Source organism: Anas acuta, chromosome 1 (genome assembly GCF_963932015.1).
Source record: "Anas acuta chromosome 1, bAnaAcu1.1, whole genome shotgun sequence".
In the NCBI taxonomy this organism is placed as follows: Eukaryota; Metazoa; Chordata; class Aves; order Anseriformes; family Anatidae; genus Anas; species Anas acuta.
Window position 1 is genome coordinate 177,195,451 of NC_088979.1, and position 24,599 is coordinate 177,220,049.

The 24,599-nt window shown below is 36.9% G+C and overlaps 1 protein-coding gene across 1 annotated transcript in view; it reads right to left on the reverse strand.

Moving 5' to 3' along the window:
* PPP1R3A (protein phosphatase 1 regulatory subunit 3A) overlaps positions 1–23,070 on the reverse strand; it is a 34,965-nt gene extending 11,895 nt beyond the window's left edge. The window contains exons 1-3 of the mRNA XM_068669505.1: positions 22,220–23,070; positions 984–1,042; positions 737–873 (exon numbers count right to left, since the gene is read on the reverse strand). Of these exons, the coding sequence (XP_068525606.1) occupies positions 737–873; positions 984–1,042; positions 22,220–23,013 (990 nt within the window). The 5' untranslated portion in view covers positions 23,014–23,070. The remainder of the gene's footprint in view (positions 1–736; positions 874–983; positions 1,043–22,219) is intronic.
* Positions 23,071–24,599: the final 1,529 nt, after the last annotated feature.

Below are 24,599 nucleotides of genomic sequence, written 5' to 3' on the forward strand. Positions count from 1 at the left end.
TCCTGATTCAACATTCACATTTTCACAGGTGATAGCTATTATAATCTATGATTATGAATCTATGCACCCAAATGATATGAGCTGAGAACAGACACTGAGAATAATAGATAGCTGTATGTGTCTCATTTATTGCCATTTTTTTCTTTCATACTGAAAAATGCAAGCCAAACCACACACATGCACACACACAAATCCAAATAGATTGAATGCTCACTGAGTGTGAAATTTATTATAACAAATGTAATGCCAAATACTGACATAGAAAAATCTGTTATATAAAATATATATATATATATATATGTATGTATTTTGTTCATATAGCACATTACATAGGTATCTGTTGAAAAAAAATAAAAGGCTAACAGTACCATAAATAAAAGAATTATACCAAATATAAAGCATTTATGTAAGAATATACCCATCCTAGATACTAGGATGAGAGATCTTTGAAATATTAGTCGTCTAATTCCTTCAAACTGTCACTTAGAGCCTCTGGTAAAGAAGTAAAAGGGAGAAGTCATTAATTTAAGACCAGAAAAAGTTGATGCACTACGCTGAAATCAAAGCACCTTCTATTGTTGAATCAGTTAGAGATTCAATGAAAGTACAGACCAAGGCTTTACATTTGTAAATTAGTACATCAGTCAGCTCTGTTAAAAGGGGGCATTTCACCAGCTTTGAAGAGTAAATGGATTCATATCATTTAAAACTGTAGATATAATTGTATAACACTTACCAGCAACTCTAATTCTTTTTCATCATCTTCATGATCACCCTGGTTGTATTCTGCATTTTTATCTTTTATATTTTCATTAGGTGGATCAGTCTCTTTGTCTTCTGCTTGCGAATAAACAATCTCTGGGATGCTTTTGTCTGAAGAGTTAACAAAAACATACTTGAATAATTTCCATGGGATTGTTTGTTACAGTATGTTTTTAATTAACAAGGGCAGTAAGGAAAGCTAATTAAACCAGGTGTTGTACCTGAAGTTCTTGAATTATTCCATACATCATCATCAGACGTTGCCAATATTTCTTCTTTGCTGTTAAACAAAAATAAACTTATTGTGTTATTCTGTAAAAAAAAAAAAAATTGTTCTAATTCCTCTTAGACTCAGCTATAAAGACAGATGGTTAATTACACAACATTTTAAAAGCTGTTTGAAATTCTGAAGATAACTGCTTTATCAAATGTAGCTTTTTTGAATGACCCAATATTAAGTCTTGGTCAAAGAAAGAATTGGCCAAGAAAATGAAAATGTGATGACCTTCAGATTACATTGCAAAGCTGATGGGTTTTCCCAGGCCTTTTCTGAGAAAGCAGCACAAAGGTGATTAGATGGGTCAGTGACAAGAGAGAGTAACTTTGAGGTCAGACAAGGGTCTGGAAGGAGGTATGTGCTTAGGAGACTGGGCCTCTCTCTTGCTTATATTTTTCAAATATTTGTATACAGAAATTTCTGGAAAAAAGTTATCTTTTTTTACCTGAAATAAATCAAAAGATTCTCCCTGCATGCATGCAGTATAAATCCTGTTGCTAAGCTATGGCTGGCCGATAGGAATGAATTCTGCTTCCCTGCAGCTGGTGCAATTTTTGCTGTTGCTTTTCTGGCTGTGAAAACAAAGGCCAGGTCCAATACAACAAACACCTACAGAAAGATGTTGAGTGTCTGCTGTCCTCATCGGTATCAATGCAAAGTGATAGCAGTTGGAGTTGTGTGCTTATAGGGATGTAACCTTTAGTATAATGGGGGGGAAATCTAAAAAGAATGTCACTTATGTAAAATGTAAATTATTATATCACTCTTAATGCTTTCTTTATGAGGTAGATTTTTTTTTTTCCTGTAGGTCTTAATTTATACATTTTTCAACCAGCCGTCCACCTGTGTTACTGAAAATTACTTTCTAATTTTCAAATATTAATCTTTTCCCTTTCTATTTTATTCTAGGTTCTTTCATTCAAATTGATATAACATTAACTCTGCCACCTAAAATGCTTAATTCAGAAGGAGGTTTCTAAATTTATACTTCATTAAAAGAACCTAGACATCGGCTGTCACCAACTTTTTAAAATACAGCCTTTCCAGGGATTGCCAGGCAAAAGCAGACAGAAGATCCTTCCAGCTTAGCATCTGATCTCTGATACTGGCCATGATCAGGTACTTCACGGAAAGATGTAAAGTTCTTGTAGAAAAAGACATGGGATAAACTGCATTGCCCTATTAAACATCCTCTTGGGTTTTTGTTGTTAGAGGTTGTCCTTGAGGCACAAGATTTAACACTCTTTCAACAGTTCTTTTTCACCATTAATTGTGATAATGCTGAATATTCTTGGTATGCATATGAATGTCATGTCATTTTTGAGTTCTGCTAAACGCATAGCCTCCGCAAATTTCTCATTCTCCTACTCACACCAAGTTGTACTTTCTTCTGCCAACAGTTGCTATAATCAGAATAATCTGCATTTCTTCCTGAAAAGGCTGGCAGAGCAAGGCCTTTATTTTCAGGAAATCTGTGTGTTTTTTTTTAAGGTAAACTATCACTCTTTAATATTTATTCATCTTTTTATTTTTATTTTTATTTTTATTTTTATTTTTATTTTTATTTTTATTTTTATTTTTATTTTTATTTTATTTTTATTTTTATTTTATTTTTATTTTTATTTTTATTTTTATTTTTATTTTTATTTTTATTTTTATTTTTTTGTGATATTCAAATGCTTCTCTTAGTGTTACACCTAGTCCCCAGTTTCATTCTGCTTCTTTGCATCTTTTTCAGCCACCTGTCTCCATAGGCCTAGACAAGTAAGTTGTGGGTTGACTATGAGATAGATTCATACAAGATCTTAGGTACAAATCTAGGTATCTACAAAAGCAAAATTAGGAGCCAAAACTCTGTATAACACATGAGCTGAGTTAGTCACACAAAAATAATGATCCTGAACCACATAAACATGAAAAAAAGGTTTTCAAAGTCTTTATTTGAATACAACTGGCCTCATGCGGCTTTCAGCTACATAGACATAACTCTAAGGAAGCAGGGATGGCATCTTTTTCTGCTAGAAAGGGCCCTCACTTTCTCCTTAAAGACATGGAGTTTGACCCACTCTTGTCCTTCAAGAAACACTCCCAGAAGAAGGGTTTCCCCTATCTGATGTAATAGTCTACGGGCAGCTGGAGCTTACATACAAGATGCAGTGGCACATTCGGCTTCTATCACAGCCTGAGGAGATTAAAAACACTGCACACACATCCAAAATCCAAACTGCCAGGGTGTAGACCTTTTTGTGAGAAACTGGACGTCAGATTTGCCAACTGCTCTTGGAGCTGGATGTACTATCCTGACTCCTTACCTTATTTCTCATTTCATGGAAAAAAAAAAATGGATTGTATTCTTAGCCTCCTACATTCCTCTTCCATTAATATGTTTGGTTTCTGTGTCCTCATCTAGCCTTAGTTTTCTAAGCACCTGTGTTCAGGCAAATGTGTACTTTACCCGTATCATCACTGATGAGAGACCAACACTTCTGAGGAGAGATTCTTTCCCTCTGTCTTGGACATCACCAGTGAGATTGTGAGAAATAAAGTTGTGTTTTTGCAAAAGAAGGTGTTTTTGCAGTGTAAAATTCCACTAACCTTGCATATTCAAAAGTGATTGTGCAGGCATGACAGTAGCATAGCAGTGGGGAGTATGTTAAGAAGATAAGGAGAAGGTCCCACTGTCCCAAAATAAGGAGGATAGCTAAGAAAAACAGGATGAGCAGTGCAAAATCAGTAAATACAAAAATCACAGGCCCTCTAGTCACGAGGAACAAAAGAGGAAAAGGAGAAAATAATGTTTGGTCAAATAAAATTGTACATATATGGTATGGGTGTTGAGTATGTTGTGAACCTATAGTACCCAGTCAATGAGGAAATGGGAGAAACCAGGTGTTGGGCAATAGGAATATAAGGTTATGATAAACTTTTACCATGCGCTCCTGCTTGCAGGACGCTCGCCATTGCAGTTATGAATAAAATTCTTCTAAAATTCTTCTGCTTCACAGAAGACCCTGTCTGAAAAAATTATTGAGATTTTTCTCACAAGATAAAGAGAAATATCCTTTGAAGGAGCTTTTCTGCCTCCAGAAAAGACTACAGTGACTGCCTTAGACTGGAACCATATGTTTTAGGTAACAAAAATTAGCTGAAGTGAATCCCACAGTGTGACTTCAAATTCAACCCGGAACATAGCTAATGAGTTTTAGCAGCTGGACTGTACCATACCATGTGTGACCTGAGCAACCCAGTTTTTCTTCTGTTGTGACTAGTGCTGTGTTTGTCCTTAACTCTTATTCTGGTAGCATATAGAGCCCTGGTCCACAAGTTTCTTTTCACAGCTGCAACAGAGGTTATAAATATCAACAATAATACAGCCTTACAGCCTGGATCCACAGCAAAAGACAAGAGCACACCACTTCAGGACTTCTAACATGACTTGTTTCTAACTAACCTGCTTGTTGCACTGAATTTTATAAAGATTGTAAGTTTGTAGCCCATAATTTGTACACCACTGTCCTGCCAATGCCTGGCTGAAAGGAAATTCAGTGGAGGAAATTCAATATTTTCCTTATTTTACTTCTAGATCAGAAATATTTATCTTCAGGTAATTATTCTAATGGGAAATCTGAAATTATCCGAAATTGAGGATGTTAACACTACTGTTTTGAGGATCACAATGTACATAAAACAATAGCAATTTAACAGCACTTCTTTAATCTAAGAAATTGTATGAAGATGTTTAGTCTATAGGTTGGTATAATCACAGAACAATCTCAGAAATACAAGTACAACTTAAAGAGATAAATATTTCCCCAAAGTCCATAAATATTAGCCACTTTAACAAGCAGTGACAGTTAGATGGGATAAAATCTCTACTACCAAATATTTAATTATTTGACAATAATGCTTTTCAAGAGAGTCCTTTCCCTTTCCCTTTTTTTTTTTTATATATATATATATATATATGGAACATATTTGTCTAGTTACAGTTTTTTCTCTGTAGCTTTTGAAAAGCACCTAGCTCACAATTAGAATTCCATGAGCAGGTTAATTTTCTAAGTTAATTATTTCACTGTGGTTTGGGAGGATCTAAATGTATGTACATTGTGTATTGAGAGACACAACATTTGTGTTCAGTTCTAAAATCTTTATTTTTATTTTTAAGTGAAACCAGATATTCTGATAAAAAATCAGGCTAGAAAAAATAATGATATCAGCCAGTGCAGTTCCCCTCCAAAATAAATACCTTTGTACCTGTAGAAGCTCAGTTGTTTTTTCTCCTTCAGGTGAATGGAGTACATCTTCATAAAGTATATCAGGAACTTAAGAATTTCTACCAGCTTCAAAAAATACTTATGCTCATATGATTCATTCTTGAAGGAACTACCATTCACTTGGACTGAGTGATAAAAAGAAAGCAGGAATGAGAATAGGTTATCACTATGATTTCACATTTAGAGAGAACAAATGAAAAGATCAAGGACTAGTTAGTAGAACTGAGAGGACTGAAAAGGTGATGGACATTATGAAAAGTTGATGGACATTATATGGAGTTCAGAAGTCTCAAAGTTGCTCTGTTTGCATCCCAAACAAACAAAAAGATAAACTTGAACCATAAAGATGATCCCCTAAAGATGTGAAGATTAGGTAGAGAATGTATGAGTGAATGGGGGAAAAAAAAATAATAATAATAAATGTATTGTTTTGACTTCAGAAAGGGTTGGGATACAGTAGGATACATCAAGGCTTTGGAATTGGCCTTTTTGAGTCAAATAGGATTTTTTTTTTTAGAAGTAAGTTTTGATTAAGATTTCAGAATCTATGTACAACTCTCCAATCAAAAGACTGAAAATGTTCTACCCCACTGCTGCTAATGGGGCAGAACCTCATTCAGAAGAACATGATGATTAGGGTATAATTGATGGGAACATGGACATAGAAAATTATATTATTTAATTCAGTCTGGGAACAGAACTTGTTTAAATATGTTCCAATTAAGAGAAGCAGATAATCTCCAACCCCAAATATTGACAGACCCAAAAGAGGAAAGAACAGAAGTTGAAATTCTTTGCTATTCAAATCCATCATATTGGTACAGATACTATTGTAACGGTATTGGAAGACTAGGAAAAGTAGTAGCTATATCAAGGAAAAAGGAGGGAAGTAGTGTCCGGGCAACCATAGACCCAGGTATCTCCAAAAAGTTTTCACAATAGACTTAGAATAAAACTAAAAAGGAGAGAATAAATACAGATAAATGGGAAATGACATAAAAATGCCAGACTCACCTGATAATATCTGTCTTTGATAAGATTACTGTATTTCCCTTGTCTAAAAATCAGTTATCTGATCTATCTGGACTTCATTAAAGCATTTGTTATGCAGCCACCTGGGAAATTTATTAATTAAACTGGAGAGGAGGGAGATCAGAGCAGGAGCTCAGAGGTGGGAGAGAGGCTTGATGCCAAGCAGGGCCCTGCAAGACAGGCTGTGCCGAGCTGGCAGACATCACCCTGGAATTTGAGAGGACCAGCCGTGTGATCACTCAGTCATTTTATTACAGACCACGGCACAAAAGTCAAAGTTAAATTAAATCTGTGGCAGATAGGAAGTTGGGAGACATCACCAATGCAGAGGAGGATTGAAAGAAATGGGTGGCCTGGAGGATAAGAATAATAGATAAGGGATGCAATTCAAAATTATAAAGTGCTGGGTTATATATTTAGGGACTAGAAATAGTTTCTGCTACAAAATGAGGGTTCACAAATTGGAAGAAACAGACGAATAAGAAAAATCTGAGATTGTTTTTGTCAGACAACATTTCTAAGCCAACATTTCTAAGTGTGAGCTGGCTGTGACAACACAGTGAGCAGGGTTCTGCAGTAATATGTCAGAGAGTAATATGTCCCAGTAACGAAAGATTTCCAGGAAATGCTCATGTCCAAGCACCAGGCACTGGTAAGAACTCCTTACCAGTTCAAGAATTTCAAGAAAGATTATTTCAGACTGGAACAGGTGCAGAAGAGAACTACAAGAAGACAAGCAGGGTGAAAATCATAACCAAGGAGGCAAATAGTATTTCTATTTTTACTTTAGCAAAATATAGAAAAGAGAGGAGAAACAAATGTCCTCTATTTAAATAGCAGAGAGGTAAATACTGAGAGGGTAGAAAAGATATTAAACAACAAGACTGTTAATATATTAATAGAAAGAGTTGCCAAGAACATTTGCTGTGGAAACTTAAAAGATTTGTAAGCATTAGAAAAGCATATCCTGGACCAATTTTTCACTGCAAGTACCAGATGCAAGCAATTGAGAAGGTAGGAAACAATTGAAGGTAGGAAGCAATTGAGTGGTAAGGAAAAACACTTTTGTGAATGGGCTTGTACAACATGTTTCCCAGGGGATAAGACTTCATGGTCCCCTAATCCCAGTCCAGCTCTATATTATGCACTCCTTCATAGCTATATGCCCTGAGAGTTAGTGCTCATTTCATCAGAACAGCAGGTGCTTTGGTCTAGGCTACACTAGGATTGGGCCTATAGCCAGGAGCTACTAATCTCTTCATAATGGGTGGAGTTGTTATAGCTTGTCATGGTTTTAATTCACACAAATATTTGGCAGAAATTGTGTCTGTATGTTTGTATAACCTGCCACACAGTTTGCATTGTTCTGTGTTATATCCATTTATGTTGTACCTTTACACTTAAATTACAAGATATTTATTTTACAGAATATGAACGAAAACTAACATTGTCAGAATATAGAGTATGGAAAGATAAAAGGTTACCTGCCAATTTCTTTAAATTAATGTAACAATAATAATTTTATACTGTCTTATATTTAAATATGGAAATATTTTATTCAGTCTGAAATTTAAGGAGGTATGGTGATGTTAAGATATTTAAAACTATATTTCTCAAATAATTAGTTATATAAGAGAGAAAAATTGGGGATATTATTTTATTTTAAAATCCAGATAAGATTAGACCATCGCAGAACCTTTCATGCTTCTGGATTTTACTTCAAGGCATACTCATCAAAATGATCCTTCTGAAGCAGAGCTGAAGTTAAAATAAAAGGACTTGGCAAGACTTAAAAGTTAACTATACAGTAATTCTGTTTTAATATCAGATCTAATTTCTAAACCTAAGAGAAGCCTAATGTACTATCTATATTCAATGCAATTGGTCCTTTTATATCTAGCCAGGCTTGCTAAAGATTTATTCCACAGTGATGTAAACAACATATGAGATTCTTGAAAAGAAGTAGTTAAATGTGTTGGTAATATTTTATTGAGAACCAGAAGAGGAAAAAGCAAATCCATGAAAGTAAGTGGTTAGGTTTGAGATGTCATTGGAGACCAACAGTGATCCTGCAGAACTGTAATCCCTCAGAGCTAAAGAGAAGAGGAAGGATTGAGGAGGGATGGTCTGTTGGTTTGGCTTGGTTTGTGTTGTATTAGAAGCAGAATGAAGTAGAAAATGAAATAGCTACATTTATATTAAAAAAATAAAAGCAATGAAAAATATTTTTAAAATGTTATGTGTGCATGGGAAGCATAAAGACTGTAAGATGCTTGAAGGAGTTAGGTTAAAATAGCAGTTTCTTCACATCAATAGATGTTTCTTCACATCAGGATTTTTCACATGTAATTCTCAGCATCAGTAGTATCATAGGTAATGTCATTCAAAACCCACAAGCTCATAACAAAAACAAATTTCTAAAGAAGAATTAATATGGGAAAGAAGTAGGAAGACTAAGTACGCATGAAGTTCTTAACAGAGCTTTAATATTCTATAAATTTGTTTGTATGACACGGTAGAGTAAAAATTCTCTCTCTCTCTCTCTCTTTTTTTTTTTTTTTTTTTAACTGATATAAACCCTGTAAACTTTTGGCTTACTGGACAATTACATTTAAAACCTTACTCTATTATTGGCCTTAAAATACCAGTGCAACAGAGGAGAAAATAATAACAAAACCAAATCATGCCGAGAAGAAAATGCTTTATTTGTAAGTAAAAACATAAGCTTGATTCTAGTCTCTTTATGGTGAGACTGCCACTGAAGGTGCATTCCAACCACCCTTTGGGATCTAGATGAAAATCATGTCCTGGCCTGTCTGTCAAAGTACAACTTGTGATAGGGTTTTAAGATCCACCAAGAATCTCAGTATGTGGATCTCTGAAGTATGCACTTTCGAGTGGTGGGATCTCCATAATTATTTCAGTTCTATTTCCCTCACTGACTATATGAAACAAGTATTTAATGAGTAAAGATAAACTCATTCCTTGTCTCCGTAAGGCTCAGTCCAAAATTCACCACAGGGACAAGTCTCCTACTGCTTAAGATTCATGACCGTGTTATCAATTGTTGAAGTTATAGTCTTACAATACAACCTCTCGAGGATTTCTTATCACACATGTTTCCAACATCCTATAAATACTAGTCCCAAGCTCTGGTGCTGCCAGAGAATTCACAGCATAGCTCAAGAAGGGGAGGCACCACCTTGGCTTGAAGCCACCTTTGTGCTCCCTGGGGCCTGGCTTCACTGTGCCTAAGCAAAAGCCGAGGCTGTCAGGTGGCATGGAGATGACAGGGAGGCTGAGGATTACCTTCCCATGCCTGTTGCTACACCAATGTAAGAGGGTATTTACCTTATTTCTACTCTAGAGAATTTCTAACCCAGGAGGCTGTGCGTGTTGGAGATCTGCCAAACAGACTTTCCATAGCACAGTGCTTCACCTGTTATTTCCAGGGACCTGAGAGTCCAGAGGCCACAAAATGCCTGCAGCAGAGCTGCACGCAGCAGGGTATCCTCATGTGCAACAACCTCTCTGTGGTGGAGAGGAGTCCTGAAGTGCTCTGCTTCCCAGGAGCAGACCGTACCATGCCTGGTAGCTGCACCTGGCAGTGCTGGCCACATGGGAACCAGCCAGGCTGGTGGGCAGCAGGACCTGGCCTCATTCTCAAGGTCTTCCTGCAAGTTGTACCTACCCAGGACTTGAGCTCCCTGCAGCTAAACAGAAAGAGTCTTGATAAAGCTAAGGAAATAAATCATTGTTATTGCAGGAACTGGTGCTTATATCTCGTTTGTTTACCTGAACATTTTGTCTAAATGAAGGCAGAATATTATTTTTATGAACGGTATGCTCTCATTTGGAATTGACACTAATGAATGCAAGGCCCTTTCCCCCTCTTGTTTGTACCATCAAATTAATTAGCTCTATTGTGACATCAGTATTTTTCTCAAGCAGTTCAAGGCTTGAGCATTTTCCTTTCTTTTTCTAAAGGGCATCTTCAGTGCCCTTTATCTACCATAAGAATCATGCATCACTTGTATTTTTCACAACTAATGCTGTTTATTATAAAAACTGATTGTGATGTGAAGATTGTTATACTGTGTGGCAAATTGCCCAAACAATTACTGTAAATGCACGAGCCATAAACTGTACTGCCAAGGACACTGGTAGGTTAGCTCCTATAAAAGAAACAATTAGAGTCTGAGGTGAAAATAATAGAGATGAGATGACAGTTATTGAAAAGGCAGAACATCCAGTTTAATGTTGTAAATATAGGTTTGTGGATTACACTGATGGTTTTAAAGTGTTCATGGCTTATTGAATGGAATAGAATATTACATACTTTAGAATGGGACCATAATTATTATTCCTTTTTAATTGTGATGTCTGATGCATTTGTGAGTAGTTGTTGAGAACATCCTCACATTATACTGATCCTAGTTCTAAATTATCATCCTGCTCCAAGGGTTTTCTCTCTCTTTTTTTTTTTTCTTTTTCTTTTTTTTTTTTTTTTCACTTTTTTAGCATTTTGTTGTTCGGGGTCTGTTCTGAACAGAGTATTTTCTCTTGAGGAACTTAGAGTGCTTAGAGGGTTACAGCAATAATTATTTCAGTTTCAGCCTACACACTTCACTGCTTTAAATCATCATTAGAAGTTTCATCCCTCAGCAACTCCTGCTGAGACTGTCTCAAACTCCTAAAAAACATTAGATAAGAATAGCTTATCTTTGTAACATTTTGTATATAAAGGTATTGATAAGAATTTGCTAGAAATTAAGGGAATATATTTTTCCTGAGGAATCATCTAAATACAGAATAAGACTTTTTTTTTTCTTTTTCCTATGATTACTAAAGAATTTCAATCATTCAAGCAAGATTTGCATCAAATAAAGATTAGGGTGCAGTAAAAAAGATGTGCACTGTATAAGAAGACACATTGCAATAGACATTGATAAATATTAAGAAAATATAAGAAAAGAAACATTACTACCTGAGAAAATTAAAGGGTCCTCTGCTTTTTTAAGAGAGGACATAGGGATAAAATTCATATATTGTTCCCTATGGAGAGTGATAGCCAACTGGACAATTATGATTGACCAAGAAGGCAGAAAACCTAGGCATGCACAATCAAAACTGGACAGAGTGTCTGCCTTTGGTTTGTGAGGAGAGGACAAAGTGAGCAGCAGAACAAAGACAGCAAACAGCAAAAGGCAGTCAGTGTCAACACTGCAGCATATATGATCTCTGAAGTACCAAATCCATTAGTAGGGGAAAAAAAATCTGTTAAAGTGGCTTTGAAAGAAAGTTGCAAGAGACTAAGTGCTCAGCTGTACCACCTTTCAGGGAAATGTTCTAAGTAATTTTAAGGCTTTTACTTATTGTTAAGAAGGGCTGATCTTAATGGTTGTGCTCGACTTAGGAGCATCACAGCCATGTCATATAGTGATCAAATGATACTGAAGCTCAGCTAACACTATTTCTTATTTCTGGTCTTTTAGTTCACTCTCCTAACACACATCTGAATTTCTACTTACACAACTACTTCACTTAAAAATATGGCTGCTTCCTACCTAAGAGTTTTCAGCTTCAGGTGATTCCACATTGTAGAGATGCTATGTGTGCTGGAGCCACAAAGTTTCTATTTCACGTCAGTGCAATATGCATGTGCCACCTGTGGCAGTACCATTGCTTTTTATTTGTGTTTACATTATTTAAAAAAGTGTTTGAAAAACAGAAGCACAACAAGAAAATAATTTAAACAATGTGGAAAATGATTGTTTAAAGTACATTGTTAGATTCTAAATAATTGAGACCACACAGAAAAAGTTACAGAAATTAAAGCAAAAACTGGAAGAAAAAAAAAAAAAAGTAAAAAAAAAAAAAGTATGAACAGACATAAATGAATGGCCATGTGAACATTAAGTGGAAATTACTGAATAGTTTTTAAAAAATACTATGCTGTTACAAGTGATCCTATTAGAATGAAGCTGTATGTAAAATCAGAACCTTTATTACAAATCTAGACAGCATTGATTTTCTTATATGACCTTCAACTACCAGAAGAGTTAGAGAAGGCTCCATCTAGTCCTTAGTAAATAGGTGTCACCAAACAAATGGGACTGACACTAATTAGCTCCCTTGTTGATAGTCAGGACACAGAGGATAGAGGCATGGAGACAGTGACCCGCTCATCATTAGAGTGGTAGATGAGGATATTTGCACACTGGCACAACAATGGAGACCAGCACCAGAAACTACCATTTTGAAACTATGCAGTGAACAGAAGACTGCATTATCAGGAGTGTCAGTTTAGCAACTTTCACAAGCAGTTTGCACAAAAATAGAGTCTAAAAGAACCTCTATTTAAGTGTTTGAAATCTGAGAAAGAGAATATTAACTTGTTTTATTCCCCTACCTGGAAAATACAGGAAATACCTGTTAGTTTGGGTCATCTCATGACCCAAAAAAAGGGCTGAAACCAGAAAAGAGCAAAAGGTGGGCCTGCAAAAGGACAAATAAAAGACTGTCAGTAGTTTCTAAACAAGGAGAAATTTGAAAGGAAGTTTGGAAAGTGGAGTGGAAAAAGATGCTAAGAATAAGCAGTATATAGTATGATGATTAATAGTATCGAGGGGAACAATTGATCAAGAGAGCAGCTGTGAGGGAATTTGAGTGTTTTTTTTCTGAAAAGATAATTCCCAGCAGGGTTCAGGCAATGTTTGTAATAAACCTATTTTTATTAAGATTATTGGATTGGTGCTATCCAGGGGATTATATTTTCCAATTACTAATATTTTCATTTTTCAGTCCTAGTTTATGATTGAAGCAGGGACATAGGTGGCACAGAACAAAATGCATTGGCCTGGTTTGGGATGAGAATAATCACTGCCTCAAAGCAAACAGAGTCCCAAGAAATTAGTCTTTATTTTCTAGCTCATTAAAAAAGACCTTGAGTTTTAATGCCAAAACATTCATACATTTATTTATTTTTTTTAATACAGATGCATATCTGTCTTTTTGAAGATTTTAGTGCCTGTGTGCCTGAAACGTGAGCACAATCCAATTTGGTGCCAGGTTCTAACCTTTAACATAGCCTTGTCTATCCCCAAATCTCATTATTATAGATATGAAGAACACACACATGCAAAGGGAAAAAAAAAAAAAAAAAAAAAAGCAGAAGTCTCAAATTAATCCAAAACTATGAACTATGAACTAAGAAACTACGAAAAGGCACATTGCAACTTTTGTCAGGCTTTCTTATAGCCCTGTCATGATATTGTGGTACATTATTATGATATCTACATAAAAATGTTGAAAAGAAAATGGGTCAGAAGTCTTGTCACACCACTGTTCTGTACATAGAAGTGTTAGAAAGCTGCTAAAGTCCCTTGACAGATTGGGCTAGCTACTTCAGCAACAAGTTTTTTAGGGAAAGATTCCCTTGGAAAAGGCTAGAAGATCTATCAACAACTCCATTGTGAATTAGTGGTGCAACACCTTACTGCTGGGGTGCCTGTGTCCAGGAGTCAAGTTTCCTAAGGACTAAGCTCAGTCTGAGGTCAGAGGAGAACTTTGGTTTCTATTTTTTCTGGAAGGGACATGGTCAAATATCAAAATGATGTTGTAGAAAGGAGTTGGGGGTGGAGTTTTTTTGTCCTTCTCTTGCTTTTTTCTCCCACTGTTTTAAAAGACGTAAGGAGAGAAAAGCAAGTACCATCAACTGGTCTTGCAATTCTTCCAAACTGGACCTATTTGGGGTAGATATGAGAAGAAAAAGTCCTTAGGCTCTGTGGCACTTGGTCTTTCCCTGGAACTCAGCTGCTCAGCTGGAGGAAAAAAAAAAAAAAAAGGAACAGTCTTCTACCAGCATGTCAGAGGACAGTCATTTCCTAGAGGCTGACTGCAGTATGCTGAGGCACGTACACAGGAAGATGACAGATGCCTCAGAGATAGACAGATGGCAGTCAGGTGAGACTAAAGCACAGATATCAGAAGAACAGAATGGGTGACCACAAAAATCCCTAGGCAGTCATTCTCAAGAGAGAACAGATCTAGTCTAAAATTTGGAAAACACTTCTAAACTCAGTAAATATCTTAATAGACTGAGATTTCCAAGTGTTATCACCATGAGAAGAGACATTTATAACTTTTCCCCCATACACGATCTTACTCTTACATAGCCAGAAGGTCACTTTGTGATACATATCAATATTTCTCGCATGGTTTTTCCATGTTCAAAATGGTTGCACATGTGCAAAATGATTTAGCAATTTGAACACTTTGAATATTTCTATGAATATTTCTACAAAGAAAATCTAATCTAAAAAAAAAAACAACCTCAGAGATACTGGTGCAAGTTTACTGGAGTAACTGGGGAGAGAGAAAGACTGACAAACTCCGCAGCTATCACAACATGAAAGGCTTGAACATCTTACACTACTAGGAGCCATAAATGTTATTGCAGGAACAACTACTACATGTCAATGAAAAATTTAAAGGCAAATTCACTTGGTGCACCCAAGTGCAAGATAAGAAAAAATCTGCCAGCTTTACCTAGTTCACATGGACTCCTAACAGTAGCACTACATTCAATTGCATATTTCAGTGCTCTTCAGTGCTCTTTAGAGCTGTTATTAGTAACCAGCAGTAATAAATCTTCGGGTTTAGTGTCAGAGTATCAGCTGGCTCTACAGATCAGGAGAAGGAGAGCAGAGAGACAGCCAGAAAACCAAGCCCCCCATTATGCCTTGGCATATCAACTAATATTTTTGTGTGTGTCACTGAAGGCCTAGGGATCAAATAGCCACTTCTAACATATTCCCTCTGTGTTTAAAAGGTCTTCGCTCTTCCTTTGCCCTGAGGTAGGGACTGCATTTAGGTTAAAAAGTATTTGTTTGGATATATTTTTCTATTTTATGTAACTGAGAAAATAAATCATCAACAGTTTATGTTAACAATATGATAGACAATCGGTTCTCTGGAGTTACACTGTCAGTGAGTCAATTGCTTCAATTTTCAGAGCTGCAGAGCTGTGGCTGGATCATAGCTTAAAGTTCCTAATCAGAATAAACAGCTCAGATGACATAGGTAGTGAATATATTGATTAAAAATGCCTCTAGTGCTCTCTGTTAATGTCTCACTGACTTTAAACATCTTTTCAGGACTAACATTTAGCCAAGTCAAGATGAATGTAATAGAACATATTTTTATAAAATAACATTTATAAACTGCAATAACTGGACAGTGGACAGGAGACAGAGTATTGAAATATCCCTTACTAGCTCGGGTCAATTTGCTAAACAGGTATCTAACTAAACAAAAGAGTCATTAAACAATAGAATACAGGAGCAATACATTTTTATTTGTCCAAAGGTATGTCACAAGTATGGTTAGCAACTGTCTATTTGATATGTGCATGCCATTTTCATCCATAAATTCCACCCGTTTTTTCGGCATTTCTGTGATAGCTTTCAAAACCTTGTGCCATTAGCTTAGACGTCTATCCTTAGGGTCTTTAAGATATTTCATATTTAAAATGCTAAGAGTGTCTGGATTTTGAAATATTGTGATTAGACAAATAGAAAAAAAAAAAAAAAAAAGACAAATTAAACCACTGAGTGTAGTACCTGTCCAAGTAGGGTTGTTCCCTGCAGAATATTTTTAAGTGGTTTATCTTAGCTTATTTTAATTGACTTTGGAGAGTAAGGCTATAGCAATTTCCTTAGAAGATAACTCTACCATCACTATTAAGAAACAGATCCTAACATTCAGCCTTAGTTCCACAGCTTGTTTTTACCTCACTTGTCTGAAAATTATATTTTAGACCACCTTAAATTGTCTCACCAGTAAACACACTCTTGAAGTACCTGGAGAAGTGTTATTTGGATGACTACCTACTTCTACAACTGTCAAAGACTGGCATTGACCAGGAGGCAGGAGAAGGGCTGGGAATACCAGATTAGAGTCAGCAGCAGGGGAGTGCTGCTTTTAGCTGGCTCCCTGTGAATGGATAGGTTCTGTAGCAGCTGCTCTGCTGGTAAAAACAGTGACTGCAATCACTTGCTAATAATAGCAATAAACTTTAGTCAAATCCCATATCTGTATGCTGATCAAGGTGTAACTTGTGACTTGAGATGCCAGAAACAACCTTGAGATTAAATAATAGTACACAAAGAAGACGTATGTTTTAACACCTTTTCAGCTCTCCTTTTCCCTTTCTGATTATAATATGAAATAATCAAAAGAAAAAGGATTAAAAGGGAATATAATTTAAATGTCATATTTTAAATGGACCATCTGGGAATAATACCGTTTTTCCTCCTAGCAAAGTATATGCAAAACTAAACATCTTCCTTAGAAGTCCTCATTTTTTAAATGGTTTGTGGAAAGACCAAGAGGAGGTGATGCAGAACTGCATTTATCAGCACAACTAGGCTTAGGTTTGCGATCCACCTGTGGAAGACTGAGCACACTGCAGTCCTGCCAGGATGTACCACAGAATCACATAACTACTGAAGTTGGAAAGGACCTCTGAAGGTCATCTGGTCCACCACTCCTTCTCAGTCAGGGCCACCCAGAGCAGGTTGCCCAGAACAGCTTGTGAAGATCTCCAAGGATGGAGACTCCACAACCTCTCCGGACAACCTGTGCAGTGCTCAGTCACCCACAGAGGAAAGAAGTTCTTCCTGATGCTCAGAGAGAACATTCTGTGTTCCAGTTTGTGCCCATCGCCTGTTCTTTCACTGGGCACTACTGAAAAGAGTCTGGCTCCATTCTCTTTGCTTTCTACTTTCAGATAATTATACACACAGATAAGATCCCCCTGAGCCACCTCTTCTTCAGGATGAACCAGCCTCTCCCAGCCTCTCCCAGCCTTTCCTTATTGGGAGAAATGTCCCAATCCCTTCATAGCCCTTCTTTGGTCTCTTCAGTATGTTCACGTCATTCTTGTACTGGGGAGCCCAGAGCTGGACACAGGTGTGTCCTCACTAGTGCTGAGTAAAGGGAAGGAACATCTCCCTCAACGTGTTGGCAATACTTTGCTTAACACAGCCCACGACACCATTGGCTTTCTTTGCAGCAAGGGGACATTTTTGGTTCACGTGTCTTCAGCAACATATTTCCTTTGCCTTCCATCAGAAAGTGGATGAGGCTGGAGATGAAGACAGGAAAGTACTCATGCACAGAAGAAATTAACTGACAATTACTATTATTATTACTAAGTAATATTATCATTACTATTATTCTATTTTACAATTACTATTATTATATATTTAATCTGATGAAAATTAGCATTGGTGACCTGCAGACCATATTTTTTTTTAATCTCTTCCTCCTCATCACACATTTTACATAGAGCAGCTCTTGTATGAGACATCACTTATTTTGTGTTCTGTTTTAAGGAGGCATCATGGAGGGAAATAAATCAATGTACTACCATTCAGAGAAAAGTATGTCCAGCAATTACCAGAGAAACACAGGACCAACATCATTTCAGAGTGATACATTTGTGGGCTTAGAGAGTTAAGAGTGGGATAACTAACAGTTATGACAAACATATTAGCTTCCCTTTCCTTGTCAGAGGACAGGAGTCCGAATACATTTTAGCCTTTTGAGAAACATTTCTCATTCTTATCATACATTTTCCTCGTGTTGCTGTTCCAATTGCTCTCTTGACAGATGGCAAATCAGGACCAAGCACAGAAATAAGGTGCAGCCTCACCAGTGACTGGCCACAGGGGGGGGAAAGGTTTGCAGGTCGTTATCACTGCGCCGTGCACCATGATCTACGGGATTTTGCCTCATGCAACACACAACCATTCCCTGTCTCATCAGACCGATGCAGGAGCCTGGGGTCCACAACAAAATCACGTGGTCCAAACCTGAGGACCAGGAGAAATTTGTGTTCAGAATCATTATCCATGTCCCAAAATCAAAAGTCAAACAAAAAGAGGAAAAACTGGAGCTGATACAATTCAATTATGTTTTTCTTGATGTTGAGGTGTTTGTATATATGATAGAAATGAGGACTGTTTTCTGACAGAAGCTCTCTCTCTTTTTTTTTTTTTTTCTTTTTCCAGTGGCAACCTTCACATTTTTAGGAGCCAATTTTTCCCCCAAATATATGAGTTAAATGCACACTTTCAGATTGACTAAAAGATAAAGTAATTAATTCAGACACTATTGTTTCAAACGATACTTTGTTCCTATGAATCTTCAAGTTTTTCAAAAAACAACAAAAATTGTTAAAATTTATATTGGAGAGAATTTTTGCATGGAGAAATACAGTTGGAAGCAAATATTTTATGAAAGTTTGGGACAAGACTATTTTTTCTTGTCTAGGCATAGAAGCAAAAGCATATAAAACATGGAATGAATAGACATGTGGTTTTGATCATCCAAATCTAGATAGTTTTCAACATTAATTATTCTATGCAGCTTTGCCTTTTGCTACCATTTTTTTTCAGGTGTGATTTTTGAGGGTTGAGTCCATTTTGATTTTATTTTTTCATAATGATGTCAGAAGCCATCTCATTGGCCTTATTCACACAACTTTGTCTTGGTTCATATTCTTAAGGGTAACATGATACAGTCATATTGTGTTTCCTCAGTAACTTCCTCTGAAAGCGCATATTATTCCTTTCACTTAACTAACGCAAATAATCCTCACTAATGACATTTAATGAGCCACACAAGTATGCCCTAGAGTGGATCAGACTATGTGCTTAAAAAACATAATTCTTTAACAGTCCTATTTTTTAACTGAAAAGGTAAATTGCACATTTAAGAGAAAGTATAAATACCTTTAAGCCAAGATTTAAAAATTAAAATGATAACAGGTTTCTAAATTTGAACTAGGGGCTTAAATAAATGCCCTTTTTAAATATCATTGTATTTAGGTTGTTATAAAGGAATCATCAGTTTAAGACGTCCAGTTTGTAGACTTAGATAACAATATTACTTACCTGTGTGATCCATAGGTAAAATTGTTACTAATTCTCTGTATATCTGTTTGCATTGCTGCAGTTTCTAGGACAACCTAGTTATGGTCCAGGACCCCACTTTGCTAAATACTCTATATACATGCAGCACGGCACATATACACTCTGTAGAGTTTATAATTTGAGCATGAAACAAGAAGAGAAAGAGAGAAAAAGGGGGGAAGGGAGGAGGTCTTTTTGAGGAGAGCGGGGAAAGACAGCACTGCTCAACATGATATGAAGTAGTCACAGCACATCATCAGCCTCACTTTGCCAATTTTGGGGGGTTTGTTTTTCTTGCAATTTTTTATAGACATCAAAGCAAAGGAGTTTTAATGAGGGTCTGAAGGAGAATAATGAGGTACTTTTGCAGATGTCTGCAGGGTGTTCCTCCTCACTCAAAGGGGCAACATGTACAAAGACACTTTGAAAAACAAGTGAGCAATGGAGGTTGGCATCTTAGTTCTTTTGAAACGAAAGGCCCTGATGCTGACCTCATTTACACTGGTGAAAGCTGTAACTCCTGTGAAGTCAATGAAGTCCCTGTAGCATAAAATTGGTCCTGGATTACAATCTGCCAGCACTGGCTTTCAGAAGCCATAGAGACCACTGAAACTGTATTCCAGAAATACTTGTAACACATTTTTTTCATTTAATGTAAGGACTCTTTACGTCCTTCTGCCACTAAAAAGTGTCTTGAAAGTGCATGTAGGTAACTGTTTGCCAAAAACGTGTATGCGATCTTAATGTAAACAAGAACCTGATCACTTTGTTTTTAATGTCAGAAATTGTTGTGTGTACATCTGCATACATGAACAAATAGGTATGTGTGTGCATACATATGTACGCTTACATATGTATATATGTAATATATGCACATTTATACGTGCACACAGACACACACATATATACATATATGCATTCTGGTACGTACTGTTATGGAAGGATACAACTTTCCATCTCTGATAAGTGACAAGGTAATTTGATGTTAGGAAGTAGACATGTTATCTTTCAATTTTTTAATATATGTTTGTGGCTGAAATATCTATAATATATTCAGCATATACATGCAAAAGATCATTCCCCAGATTAAATGTTTCTACAGTTTATACTAACACTAGATATATCACTTCAGGGTTTTCAGGGAATTACACTGGTTTTTTGTCACTTAACATCAACTGCCCAATTGTATCTAAATTTGCAGGTCAGTCCCAAACACAGCTGGAAGCCCAGGGTTCCCTAAATTAAGACTCAGCTCTCCATATCCATATCCTCCTTGTAGGCTACCTGAACTCAGCCTGAAATCACACTGCCTGCATATGCCTGTGCTATCTGATATCAAGGCCCTTCTACAGAATACCTCAGGCTACCTTATTTACCCAGAATGAGTCATGTGACGCTTCTTGAAGGACAGATACAACGTACAGAACCAGGCACAAATGTCAGGATCTAACCACGCAGCAGGTAAATGCGTTAAACCCTCTGCTCTTACGTACAAGAACATTCCTTGTGGAAGCACCAGGTCTGACCCAAGAGACCCTTGCCAGGAGAGCTCTCTGGACTGTCTATGAACTGGACCTTGGGTTATCCCTGGGGCCTGCTCTTACACTATGTTTGTGACGCAGGCACTAAGTTGTATTTCACACATCCCCTCACAGGACTCATGCACTTAGAGCTGCCAGAGGCTCTCAGCACAGTGAGCCTGGGCTACAGGAGGAGACAGAACAGAGAGGCTATGGGAAGCCTTGGAGGATTCCCTTCTCATTAAGCTCCAGCCACTGCCACAGGTTTGTTCCCGCTTCCCCACCAGTTCTGTTCAGTGGAAGAGTGCAGGCAGTTAAAACCTGGGAAATCAAAGAGCACCATCTTACTTGGCAAGAAAACAGGAAGTAAAAAATCAAGATGAATTCAGTTCAGGGATTTAAGTATTGCAGAGGATGCTGCAGGTAAAATATAGATTTGGTTCTGCAGAATTTCTATGGATTTAGAGGAAGTTTACTAAACAAAAACCTGAGAATTAGATTTACACGGGTAACATTGTTTTACTTACAGAAACAAAGGGAGTTAAAAACAGAGTAGGAGGCTAAAAGTTACTGTTCCTGCTTCTCTCTTCATATGGGGTTAAGCTGTAAGTTAACTACTGTCACTTTATAATCAACAGAATACTTGCCTATGATTAATCAGAACAATGTATATTGAATACATTGTATTGTTTTTATTATGTTACCAATTCTGCCTTATAAATCATTATTAATTTCACCAGTTGTGAAACAAAACATTAAACAATGGCAGGGAGGAGGATTTGTTACTCTAAGATGCACCTTGTAGAACAGCCCAGCCAATTGCAGAAAAGTTTGTACCAGCTATTCTAATTGCAACAGAACCCTTCCCTGAGTTACCAGCTTCCTGACTGTTGCCATTTCTGTTTTAGTAGCTGCACGTAGAGAATGAAATATGAAATAAATTATGTGAAATTCCAGGATTTTCTTTTTCTTTTTAATTCTTGTTGACTTACAAAGGGACTGGATGTGAAATGCTTTAACCGTACAGCTACTTCAGTCTAGAGCAAAGTAGGCTCACCAGACCACTGATGTCATCTCAGTTTATAAGCTACAGAGATCAAAATCAGTACACAGCACATAATTTGTAGACCCTCACATTACTTTTCATATAAGAGGCATGCATGCCATATATTAAAACTATGATGTTTGATTCCAACCAATTGTTTGCAGAAAACTACTGTCTGATATTTGCAAGAGCTTTACTGAAAATAAGTTTTGGTCTGATTTATTATATAAACAATAACAATCAACATGGGAATCTTGGCTTCAGCAAGTTAGAAAGTTAGAATTAACCAGCTATTTTGTAAGTTAACAAAAGGGAAGATGAAACCTCACCTGCTTGGTGTTGTCTTTAAGCAGCCTTTAAGATGTCTATCAGTAGTTTCTCTGTGTGGTTTATTATCCAGCTTGGACACATTTTCTTTCTTGTGACAAATCAGAGTGTAGTTTTTGTCATCGTTGTTTGCCCAGAAAGTACCAATTGATGTCTCATATCGTATACAGAACTCCACTTTGGCTCCATCTCTCTGATAAGGAGGCACTAAAGAAATCTTAAAGCAGAACTGGTCAGTTTCACTGCCACAAGAATTAGGCATGAATTCTGCTAAGATATCGTAATAACTGACCCAGTCATCCAGTGTCATTCGAACATATACCTGCTTTTCAAAAGATACATTGAGGACTCTTATAATACCGTTCATACAGGTAATTCCAGGCAGGAACACAATTGACTCCAGCAGTACTTTCTGCTCTCGCACTTTTTGCAAAAGTTCTTCTTGGGAAGCAGGTAATGTAAACAGCTGAGATAAAAAAAATTCCTCCTGAGGGAACACTTCATCTTCTAAGTCATTATTTTGTGCTGGATTTGGAACTTCCCATGTATCAAACTCTTTAACAGACACAAGATCAAACCCAAATGCATCAGCAAATGAAACTTTTCTTGCAATGGTGGTGGGGGTATCTGCCTCCTCTTCCTCTGAAGAAGCAGAATTCCGCCTTCGGGGAAGTGGAGAGAAACGATGTTTAATGTCAGGTTTAACATCTTCATCTTCAGAAGAGAAATCATTCACAGTAGGGACTTCTAATAAGTTAGCCTTGCTAACCCTACTAGGTCCTTCAAAAGACTCCATTGGGCTCTCTGATATAAACTGAAAGAGAACTGTACAACTAGTAACAGCTGATATTTGAGACACTGTGATTTAAAACAAGGATTAATGTTACAGTTGACATTGCAAAAGGGAGTCAGGCCTATTAATAGATGCTATGGTGTGTTAGCTATGTTTGTCTGTTCTCCATCTGATAGTATTAGGAGTTAAAATTTCAATGATACATTTCAAATATTGCATTCCCTATTTTTATGTGGCTCTGTGTGCTATGAAGAAAAATTATACTTAAAATCTAACTGGACAAACAGCTATCTTTAGGTGATCATCTTATGTTGCACAACATAAGATTGCACAACAAACTGATCACGTTCCACAAAGAAGGAGCTATTAATCTCTGATTAGCATGTATCAGGCAAATAATTTCTATATTTTCAATTATTCCTGCATATGTTTTGAAGGCCTCTTTTTCTGCAGTGTTTTAAGGCCTGTAAGTACAATGCCACATTCTTCCTTGACCTCAAACCGTGCTAAATCAGTGGGACAGATCCTAGGAGTATATCAGCTATTTCTAGCTAGGATCAGACACCAAAACTTAAATGAACCAGGAATGCTATAAAACATCAAAGTGAGTACACTGGAGATGAACTTGTAATACACCATTGTAAATATGACTGAATTCACGACTAATTATATTATGAAATTATCTAGTGCTAGACTGCATATAGCATCATCCAGCCAAATGGAGAGAAAAGCACGTCACAAAATTAACTTGTGCAGCCAACCCTGAAACACAAACCCTGTGCCACGCAGCTATAAACAGGAGGAAGAAACACACTTCACTGTTTAAATGGTTTTCAACCTTTGTACAGGGTACCTTCTCATGATATCAAATGAAACTCTCAATCAGCTTAATCAGTTAACATTTGGTTTCTACTTTTACGGCATGCCATGCATGGAAAAATGCAGTGTTTGTGGGACAAAGATCATGAAATTAAAATGACACATTTTTGCTTCATATTACTTAACCTAGTTTCCTTGAGTTTCTCTCAAAGGGCAAACCTGCACTCTAATCTAATGGTGTAGTACAAGCTAATAAATACGACAGGGCTTGCTTTGAATTAAACAATCCAGAGACTGACAGCATTAGTGGCATCATCATGGATCTTGGACCAGGCCAGAAATCTAATTCAGTATTTGGACTTTCAAATGGCTCAGCTCTTGCTGGCTGTCTTGAATCCTTTCTCCTGTTGTTACAGGTAATTTTTGTCCTACACCAAGAGAGCATCTCCAGGTCTTTCTAATGCTTCTCTGCCTTAATCTCTGGACAGCTGTTCCACAAGACACAAAGGAGAGTTTCATAAGATAGATTTCCATAAACTAAATAAATCCTATCACAGCCTGTAAATTTCTGGAATATTATTGATATTGAACCAGCACTGGAATATGCTGTATTTTTCAACAAGGGCTAGCAGTGAAAGCACTGAAGACTTATTTTTTAAACACAGATGGTAGTGCTATCCAGCCATGTATTCATGAGGGCCTAAGAAGGGAGTGAGATCTCCAGAGCTCCTCTCATGCAAGAGTCCAGGCTTTCACTCACTGAAATCCCA